The following is a 10,985-nucleotide window of genomic DNA, read 5'->3' as shown; positions in this document are numbered from 1 at the left end:
GAGGTGTTATTACGCTACTTTTCAGGTTCAAAATCCTATTTAGAGGTTGTACCAGAACAGGTTTACATGGTTTAATATTCAAAAAAACACCATATTTTTTGTCATACTGCGCATTGCTGCAGCTCCTCTTTTCACCCTGTGTTGAAGGCTTCGTTTTAGCTATGGAGTGATCCATCTTGTCTCTCAATGATCTTTGTTGGGAGTTGCACATGCGCAGTTCCTTGTTAAGGACTACTAGCCAATCAGAAGCAGAGAAGGGCGGGTCAGCGAAAAGATGGTAAACTGCTTCGATTCAGCTGTAGGCTACATGTTGCCGACCAGCTTAGCAACATGGACTGGAGAGTTCCAGAGTGGTGAGTTGAAACTCTGTAAGAAAAGTATCTTTCATCCATAAAGTTTTAACTACAGTAACTTTATGTCCACTGACTGCCTGGAGGGTAGCTAGTGTTTGGAAGGTGCTACAGCTCAGTGTTTTCCTACCTGTGTTCTTGAGGGCGTGTCAGACTAGTCGTTCGGTGAGCATTATGACATGTATTTTCTTGTGACATCCCAAGAAAGTGGAAGTAAAGGCTGGACTACAAACGAGCTGTTTTCAGGCAGTTTAGAGCAGTGTTTTCTGTGGGAGATGGGAACTCCCTTTGGGCTGGACTTTGGGCTTTTTCACCCTGTTACATGCACCAAAAAAGAGAGAGAACTCAATAAAGGAGAGGGGGAAAAACTAAAAAGCACAATACCACCTCTTTAAGGTTCGACATGTTGTGAAAATCCCAGAATATCAGCAGTTTCTGAAATACTCAACTGTGTTAACAAGCAATTGAACAAAGTGGCCGGTGAGTGAATATGTAAATGACTCTCCACACAAATATTTTTGAATGCACACAAACATATTTATTTTTTTCAGGAAAATTGCCCATGGCTAAGACACACTTTGGCCCATTTGCACACAGTTTTTACATTTTAATGCAATAAACTGTAGCTTAATCTTCTATTCAGATTAGTTTGACTACAAATTACAGTAATGGTTAAATACAAGTGAATTTGTGTAAAAGTGAATTTTAAGCTAGTCCAGTCTGGAGCCATACACCTCCACCTCGCACAGGCTCAGGTACTCCTTTCTTCCAGGGATATAGATGTTAACATAGCGTCCATCCATCCCAATATTGCTGTTACACTTGAATTCAACAGTAGCACCTGCCGGGATGCTTGTAATCACAGCACACCTGGTAGAAGAAGCAGAAATCACTTATTTAGCTCAGTAGGGATTGACTGAAAAAATAGACAGTTCATTTCATCATTTTGTTAGACTGTTGCTGGCCAGAGTTTTTTTTTTTATTAGGGCTTGATAATGGAAAAAAGGGAATGTTACCACATTTACTTTCAGTTTCATACAACACAGCTAGATAAAATGCCGGTATTAGCTCTCTTAACGATATATCTGTACTGGGGCATACGTCGGCCGATAAGGAACAAGAAAAATTGCAGTACAGAAATGCCTAACTTGGATTGAAATAAGGAAAAAACTCTCAAATATCAATATCTGTAAGGTTTGGCTGTATCGTACAATCTGCTCTACTGATGATGGAAGATGGTGTTATTTAGCACCAGGGAATATTTTTGAGAAAGAACAAAATATCCTTCCTCTGTTAGCACAAATGTGATGCATTCAAATTAAGTGACTTAGTAAATAAGTCTATAAACTACCGTGGATTATTGTTGCCATCATTTTCAAGAGAATCTCCAATGTGGATCTCCGCTCCATTCAGTCGTCCTGAGTAAGTAGGATCTAAGAGGTTGGTTATCTTAACAGAAAACACTTTATGGGTTTTGCGCAGATCCAGTCGCCACCAGGGGTTCATGTTGTTGTTTGTGTGAGTGCAAGAACCCAGTTCCAAAGCGTTGCCATTATTCCCATCAATGGCATTATATGCAATGCCATACAGTGACGATTGTGAGGCTTTTCCTTGGAGTGCCAGGTTCTCTCCTGCAAAACAATATAAAATCAGCACGATACCTTTTGTTTTAATTACAATATAGGGTCAGGATAAATTGTACATTTACTTAAATGTGTTATAGCTTGTGGTTTACAAATTTGAAAAATGTGGGCTTTACCAGTCCTGTAGGATTTAAGTAAAGACACTTTTGAGATGAATAAAAGAAATGGTAGGATCCAGTGTTTTTAGAGATTGTCTCAAAATGGCCTTACTTGCGATTACCATTGTCAGTCTGTCTCTGTTAAGCCCCCGACTTTCTAGAAATACTGCTTTTACTGCAAAGCACTTTGAATTACCTTGTTGTTGCTTGCTAATAATAATTATCATTATTGCTCTGCTGATGTGGTAGTATCCTCTTCAAACCATCTGACAGACACTGAACCATTTGGGACGGTATTTTAGGATCAGACAAGTAAGTGGAGGCCAAAACTAATTGAAAACACAGATCAGGGAGAAATCTCTTCACAAATCTAAACAATTGTTTACTTAGGCACATCCAATAAAGTGCAGCACAGAGTCAAGCAAGTTTGTCCCTCAGTTTTAGATGTCTATATTGCAAAATTATACCAGTTGCGGTACCACTCTGTCACTAACTGTCTGCAACTCCCAGTGCGAGAGAGGGTCCACTTGATTACTATCACGGCGTACGCTGGAGTTGCATTAGCTGGGTGGAGACGATATAGCTTATACATTTGTTTTTCAGTGCTTGAGAAAATTGATGTGTGGTGTGACAGCATGTCAATAGTTTCAATTGAATGAGCTCTGATATCATGAGGCCACTATGAGAAATATCACTGGTGTCATGAGATCTCCTCACACCATATTTGTTCTATAGCAACTCATAAGTTATGAATAACAGAAATACAGTCTATTTATTTTATTGACACAATGGTGTGTAGCTCAAATTCTCACCAGTTGGCGCACGGTACCCATAAACCTCCACTTCACACAGTGTAAGAACCCTGGCTGGACCAGGTAGAAGCACTGTAACGTGGCGTCCCTCCACACGATCAGTGAAAGTTAAAGTGAATGAGTTCCCTGCAGGGATTTGAGAAATTACACCAACCCTAAAAGAGACAGAAAAAGAAAGGAAGCAGTTCATGTTTAGCCTTTACTAGGGGGTTTCCCAGGGATGCAGACAGTAGTGTTATGTTTAAAGTAACAGGTCTGTTGTGATTGGACTGAGGTTCAAGGTTTGATTCTTTAATAAACTTACTTTGAAAACTTGAGCAGTATTTGAATGAGTAATGCCTCTGTTGCTATAGCCTTAAGCTGTTCCCAATCGTCCAGAGGGGAAATGTGCTGATGAATACTGAACATAGTTAAATTCCCCTGGAAGAAATAAAGCTCCTAAATTGTAGCTCTAGCTATAACTGTTTTCTAGAACTCTTAAAAATGCACTCACTTTGGGTTCACAGCACCATTGTCTTGGAGAGAGTTGCCGATGTGAATCACTGCCCCGTCGAGCCTTTCAGGACAGCAGTCTCCTCTGTTGGTGATGATGACAGAGGTGATGATGTAGGACTCCAGCAGGTCCACTCTCCACCAGGGGTTGGTCTGTTGAACTGTGTGGGTGCATGATCCAGCTGGGTAGTTAGAATCCCGGTTTCCATCAATAGCATTGTTGGCACCCGCCAAAGCTCCTTCAAGGCGTTGTGACTGAGTTGCTTTGCCACGCAATGCCACATTTTCTGTGAGAGAAATACACAATTTGTTTTCCAAAACCTAATGTTTGCTAATGCATGCTAATGTCGCCTTGAGATGCTAGCCTCAAGCAGAGATGATGATTGTTGAGTTTACCAAGTCCAGCTGCCCTTGATTAGCTGGATGACTGAGAACCTTCACAGACATTATTAAATTTTCTTATTTCTTTAAACTTTCAACCCCAATCAACGCTGACACTTCAGATATGTGAGGTTCCCTTTTAAACTTCTGTGCATGAGAGTGGTATCAATCTCTCATCTAACTCTCAGGAAGAAGTTTTTGTTATTTGACTGGTACTATGACTAAATATCTTGAACACATATTGTGTGTGGCATCTCCCCCTGAAACTGAGCTTTTCCAAAACATCCTCCAGAGTGCATTTAATGGTTTTTAGGGTGTCAGCAAACTATGAATGGTTTTGATTTTTGAAATGCTAAAATTATTTAGTGCAAACCAGACCTTGCTCAGGGACACAGTGGTGGACGTATTACAGTGGGAATTGAACCCAGGTCTTTCACCTCCCAATGGCATGTGTCTTAACCATAGCGCCATCACCACCCCTTACCTATCCCTCTTCATTTGCATTCCACTTTTCATTTTTACACGTCTGATGCGCTTAGGAATTCTAAAAAGTAAGCTAATTTATGCACACATTATTATTACTATTATTTTAAGTAGCCCATGGAATTGTAAATAATATTATTGTGAAAATTATCCGATATTTTTTCCCACTAAAAGTTGTGACAGAACAGACCTACATACTCCACACGTTTTGAGAAATTTATGCTACCTCTTGTGATGTTTTATAGCACATAAATACGACATTTCCACATTTTACTTACGAGGAGTGTAAGCTGAGCACGTCCCCAAGAGGAGTAGCAAAAGAAACACGGTGCTGTGTTTCATCATTCTGGTTGACACAGACATGAGAGACAATTGTTAATGGAAATTCCACTTGCAGCATTAATTCTAAGTACATTTAGACAGTTTGACTGAAGACCTTCAAGAAGAACAACAAGATGGATGAGATGAAAGAACTTTAGTGTTATGATCTTCAATGAAGAATAGCTGCAAACAACTAGGAGATATTTTAAAATAATGAACAATGGGGAAGAGGTTGATTTAAGCCTTGTCTGTTATTGGCTATTCCTGCTCTGAGCATTTGTGAGCTGTTCATAACAATTATGCCTACACTTTGCGATACACTTTGCGATAAGTGCAAGTGAAATGCTTGCTTAAAGCAAAGAAAGTTTTTAAAATGTAGTCTGCAATTAACAGTGTAATTTTGTTGTATAAATCAGGTACCAATAAAATACTTATACTGTTACTGTTGTAAATAAATGTAAAGTACGGAATAAATGCTCCGTACTTGTATATATTCACTCACTGTGCCCAAACAGAAACTAACATGGTTATTATGGTGCGATAGGGTAAGGTGTAGGAGCTCAACTCTTAATGAGGGACTTATGGAGTACAGTAATGTATTCATGGTGGACTTAATGGGTAAACACTAGCCCTCTGTAGAGGTTTGTTAGCCAACCAACCAGGTTATGTTATGTTGGATTGACTACAGTACTACTTTGCATTGCTAATGGCAGTTATGTATTACTCATTAGGTTCTACAGATTATCTGTGTTTATAACACTCTTTACCCAAAACTTAATTTACAGTAGACACCTGTTATTTACAAAAAGAATGTATTGCTTATTTCCTCCAAAATGCCCATTGTTATTCCCTTGCTCCCCATAGTCTCATCTGTATGTATTTGTACAAAGAATTTGTAATATACAAGATGCATTAATGGTATGAATCCAGTAAGAGAAATGCAAAATGAATGCTTACCCTGATTCCTGTTTTGAACAAATGTTGTAGCAAGAGCTTTTCACTCTTGTCAGCCTATTCGAGATGTGGGACAGTGTGAACTCCTTTGTATGGAGATAAACCCCCTTAAAAACAAATTGTTAATCCAATCACATTGCATTATGGAGTCTACTCCCATTCACATGTATAACACTCCTCTTAAGTTGAATAGGTCCCAATGGTCACCTAAGGACTCACCTTGCATCACTAAAAGATGACTGCACTGATCAAACACTGACAGTACCATTTGACTAGGACTTTGGTTTAACACGTTTACAGATACAATAAATATTTAACTATTAAATGATGGAAATGTGTGATTTCACTGTATTCCGGTAGGGTTGTCAAAACTAATGCATGTGTGGCCCAACACCTTAATTAATACTTGACTTTGAGAATACTTGGTAGTTATTTTAAAATTTAATCACTATTACTGTATGAGAATATAATTTGTAGGAAGCACTTGCCATTCTTGACATTCGACAAACCAATGAATAGGACAAATGATTGTGACGCTAGGTGCATCCCAGTTCTCTTAGAGCTCTTCATATTTCTCTATTTTGTACTTCCTTGTCTCCCTTCTCCTCCTGCCTCAAACCCAGAAATGTATTTCAGCGTGGAATCTTGAAGGATCTCAATCTCAATTCCTAAATCCACCTCGAGGAGTGAGGAGGCATGCCGGAGGAGCTATAATCAACCTTTGCGGCTGTGACATGAAAAGAGGCGTGGCACACACCAGAATATACGACCCATGGCGGGAGCAGGACTCTACAGTGTTCCTTTTGAAGACTATTCATAAGTTGTATTTGTTATTTAAGATTAATCAAGTGCTCGATCAAACTTAAACCCATCACGGTTTGTATAGCACTGTTCTAACCACATTCCTTAATGACACTGATATCAACTTGATATTAATGAGGTTTTTATCGTTGTATGTAGGCTGGTAATGTGTGGATGGGCAGGCAGGGTCATAAAAATGAGCATTGTGATTAATAGCAAATAGGTGAAATAGAGTGACGCGTCTCCCCATTAAGAGAGACTGTGTGTAATAACACATGAGGCACAGTATCATAACTTCATTGATTATGTAAATCTCCCAACACACCAACAAGATATGCAATGATCTAATGTTAATTATAGTTTTTTTTCTACACATCCAAAAGGTCTCACACACAGTCCAGGTTCATAGTGAAACTGTTTAAGTAAAGCAGCCATCCTCCTGATCAATCCTGAGTTCCGTCAGAGCATCTAATCATGGATTTCAGCTAAAAGTTTAATTTTGTTTCCTCTGGAGAGTTTCCTCTGTCTGTAATTTTTTTTTTGTTTTGCTACGTCTTTCAGATTTCTGGTACTATGACTTTACTCATTCGACTATCCGGTTTTGCATTTGTATGTTTTGCTTGTGTTATTTTAGAACTTAATTAGTTATTTTTAGGGCAGAATGTTGTGGGGAAAAAATCCAATTGGGATTTTTCTGCCAGATATTGCGATACGATCGATTTGCGATTTTTTTTTTATAAAGTTTAGCTTAAGTTCACTATTTACTGCCAGTCTATTTTTGACAGAAGCCGCGTCAAGCAGCATAAAGCAGATTAACCGGTAAATCGTATATCAACAATAAACATAGTTAAAACAGACAAAAAAGAAACCATTTACCTATGTAGCCCACTTAATCATGTGATTGATCAATGCTTCTGAATTTGTAAATATCACTGAATCTTTTAATTTTACTCAGCATGTCTGTGATCTGGACATACGCTCGATCTTGTTCTTTCTCATGGTATAAACATTAATAATGTTTGCTGTTATTTTACTAATCAGATATCTGCATGTAAAAAAAAAAAAAAAAAAAATCCTAAAGCTCTGTTTCAGACTATTAACAACATTACATCATTGCACTCTGATTGATAAACTGAAACCAACTGCGGCCATTACTGGATCAGCTCTGGATTAGTTTTCCTCCTATCTTTCAGAAAGGAGTTTGTCCTGTGATGTGCCCCAAAGTTCTCTGCTCAGCCCCCTGATAGGCTTGACAAACTGTTCTTGTTGCCCATTCTCATCTCAGGGCGTCATATACCAACGATTTGAGAGAGAGTGACAAAGCATAGTTATTTGTGTGTAATGCTTCCGGAAGCGTCTCTATGAGACTGTCTGGGGCATCCTGTACAGACCGGGGGTGCTAGCTAGCTAGCCGTAGCTAGTCGCTAAATTTATGCATGTCGACTGGCTCAAGGCCGATGTGAGCAGCTGTAGGGTAACCCAGGTAGGGTAAGCCCCCCTTGTGTTGCTGCAACGTAGGAAACGGGAGTGTTTCATACGGACGCTGAAGGGTACCTTCTGCGTAAAATCCTTACGCTTTGTCACGCTGTCTGAAAGCATCAGTTATGACTCATTGAGATGAATGTGTTGCACAATTGCCTAGTCTCCATTAACAAATGGATTCAGACAAAACTGAGGTGATGGTTTTTGCCCCAGACAACATTACCCTAAAGAATAGGCAGGCCATTGGGGCTTTATCATTCTCTGACTGTAATGTTGTGCGAAATCTGGGTGTCATTTTTGATAAATCTATGTTTTTTTAGTCATGTTAATCTGTGGCTCGTTCCTGTTTTTTCCATCTTAGGAACATTGCTAAGATTAGATCATTGGTTTCTAAAGAAGAAATGGAGACGCTTGTTCATGCTTTTATTTCTTCTCAATTAGATTATTGCAATGTACTGTACACTTGTTTAAACAAATACTCCATGGACAAACTGCATGTTGTACAGAATGCAGCTGCAAGACTTTTGCCTAAGACCAAAAGAAGATCGCACATTACTCATTACTTAAGGCTCTTCATTGGCATCCAATTGGTTTTAGACTGCATTTTAAAATTACTTACAGAGCCTTGCGTGTTCAAGCTCAAGTTTTAAAACAAGAGGTGATTGTGCGTTCTGTGTGGTGGCTCCACGGCTCTGGAACTCTCTCCCTTTAGCCTTGAGAGTCTTGGATTCCATGGTAACTTTTAGAAAACACCTTAAGACAAATCTTTTTAGACAAGCATTTAAGCTTAACCTCAGTGGGGTCATTTGCCAGGGTCATTGATACTGCTGGTTCGTTAGTGTTCCTGGTTGCTGTAACGACAGTCGTTACAGTCGTTAAGACTACCAGTGGCCAAGACTGAACGACCATCGTTGGTATCTTCTCCTGAGGCCAATAGGTTACGTTTGTTGAGTTTCCTGGGAAGTGATGAAAGGACAGCATTGTAAGTGGGGGATAAGTGGTGGCGTAGACCCCCTCCCCTGTTCAATGGCGGCTTCTCAACCCTGGTGTAGATGGCTTCCTTGACACCTCTTTGAAACCATCCATCATCTCTGTCTAAAATGTGCACCTGGTGGTCCTCAAACGAGCGTCCTCTGTCTTTCAGATGAAAGTAGACTGCCGAGTCTTGACCTGAGGAGTTGGCCCTTCTGTGTTGAGCCATGCGTTTGTGTTGTGGTTGTTTAGTCTCCCCAATATAGAGGTCTGTGCATTCCTCACTGCATTGGACCACATACACTAGATTGCTTTTCTTGTGTTTGGGTGTGCGGTCTTTGGGGTGTACCAGCATCTGTCTTAGTGTGTTCTTGGGTTTAAAAAACACAGGGATGTTGTGTGTGTTGAAAATCCTCCTGAGTTTCTCTGATACTCCAGACACGTATGGAATCACAATTTTGTTGCGTTTGACCTTCTTTTCCTCTTCCCCCGTAGTTTTGTTCTTCTTGGATCTCGTCGCTGTTTTCACAAAGGTCCATTTAGGGTATCCACAGGCTGTAAGTGCCCCCTTCAGGTGGTTCTGTTCCTTCTCTCTGGCTTGGGCGCTTGTTGGTATGTTTTCCGCTCTGTGGTGCAGTGTTCTCATGACCCCTAGCTTGTGCTCCAGTGGGTGGTGTGAATCAAAGAGTAGGTATTGGTCTGTGTGTGGGGGTTTTCTGTAAACACCAATCTGCAGGCTCCTGTCCTCTTCAATGTGTACAGCGCAGTCCAGGAAGGCCAAACTGTTGTTGTGAACATCTTCTCGTGTGAACTTGATGTTACTGTCCACAGAGTTGATGTGTTCTGTGAAGGCTTGCACTTCCTGGGTTTTAATTTTGACCCAGGTGTCGTCCACATATCTGTACCAGTGGCTCGGTGCTATTCCTCTGAAGGAGTTGAGGGCTTTATTCTCCACTTCTTCCATGTAGATGTTTGCCACAATCGGGGATACCGGCGAGCCCATGGCACAGCCATGCTTCTGTCTGTAGAATCCACCGTTGTACTGGAAGTAGGTGGTGTTTAGACAGAGGTCGAGTAATTTGCAGATTTGGTCAGGGCTGAGGCTAGTTCTGTTGTCCAGGGTGTTGTCTTGTGTTAGCCGTTTCCTAACGGTTTCTACTGCCTCTATGGTGGGGATGCAGGTGAACAAAGAAGTCACGTCATAGGATACCATGGTTTCAACTGGATCCAGTTTTAGTCCTCGAACTTTGGACGTGGTGAGGCGTGTTTCCCACCAACGGAGCTAAGATGGTAGAAATGTGTTTGGCAATGTTGTAGGTGACCGAGTAAATGCTGCTGATAATCGGCCTGATTGGGGCTCCTTCTTTGTGTATCTTGGGTAGTCCATAAATGCATGGAATGGCTTCTCCAGGATACAAGCGGTAATATTGTTCACGGGTGATGGTGTTGTCCTTCTGTAACTGTTGTAGACATTCTATGGCCTTTTTCTTGTATCCGCTGGTTGGGTCTCGTCTCAGTGTCTCATACGTGTTTGTGTCCATTAGTAGCGTGTTGACTTTGTTCTGGTAGTCCGCTGTGTTAAGTACTACCGTGCATCTTCCTTTGTCAGCAGGTAGGATAGTGATGTTTTGATTCTTGCTCAGAGATGTCACAGCCTTCCTTTCTTGGATGGTGAGGTTAGAAGGGGGGGCCTTCGCATTAGAAAGGGCTGCAGATACCTTTAGTCTGAGCTGTTCCGCTTCTGTTTCTGTTAATTTGTTTTTCCTAATGGCCGATTCTGTGGCTGTCTTTCTCTGGTTGGGTGAGTTCCCTATTTGACAAGTTTTTCACCCATCTGTTGTCTGTTTCAAGTGTTGTGGGGTTATTGTCCTTTCTCCTCCAAGACAATTCTCCTGTTCTGTTAGTGCAGCTCGCTCTGGACTGTAGGTTTTGGAATTTCCGGGTCTGTCTTTCTTTGCTCTTGTTGTGCTGAGATAGCTGTGCTTTCTTGATGAAGTCCATGTAGTAGACCTAAATTTATTAGTTATGCATTTTAATAAATTTATGAGAATTGATACCCAATTATGAATTTTAAGATTCATAAAATCATTTTATTTAATTCCTCGTTAAGGGCAACACCGGAGTTGTTATAATCCTAGAGTCTCCGGACCTCTAGGTAGTTTTGAATAATTATACAATTATTACTAGTGATCAGTT

The 10,985-nt window shown here is 40.5% G+C and overlaps 1 protein-coding gene across 1 annotated transcript in view; it reads right to left on the bottom strand.

Moving 5' to 3' along the window:
• Positions 1 to 865: 865 nt before the first annotated feature.
• LOC123968003 overlaps positions 866 to 10,985 on the bottom strand; it is a 19,890-nt gene continuing 9,770 nt past the window's right edge. Inside the window, exons 7-12 of the mRNA XM_046044447.1 lie at positions 5,538 to 5,641; positions 4,538 to 4,605; positions 3,397 to 3,682; positions 2,904 to 3,058; positions 1,702 to 1,981; positions 866 to 1,220 (exon numbers count right to left, since the gene is read on the bottom strand). Coding sequence (XP_045900403.1) covers positions 1,061 to 1,220; positions 1,702 to 1,981; positions 2,904 to 3,058; positions 3,397 to 3,682; positions 4,538 to 4,605; positions 5,538 to 5,641 — 1,053 coding nt within the window. The 3' untranslated portion in view covers positions 866 to 1,060. The remainder of the gene's footprint in view (positions 1,221 to 1,701; positions 1,982 to 2,903; positions 3,059 to 3,396; positions 3,683 to 4,537; positions 4,606 to 5,537; positions 5,642 to 10,985) is intronic.

The sequence above is a fragment of the Micropterus dolomieu genome, linkage group LG03 (assembly GCF_021292245.1).
Source record: "Micropterus dolomieu isolate WLL.071019.BEF.003 ecotype Adirondacks linkage group LG03, ASM2129224v1, whole genome shotgun sequence".
Taxonomy (NCBI): domain Eukaryota; kingdom Metazoa; phylum Chordata; class Actinopteri; order Centrarchiformes; family Centrarchidae; genus Micropterus; species Micropterus dolomieu.
Note: the sequence above shows the minus strand (reverse complement) of the source record. Positions and strands in the feature narration are given on the sequence as shown.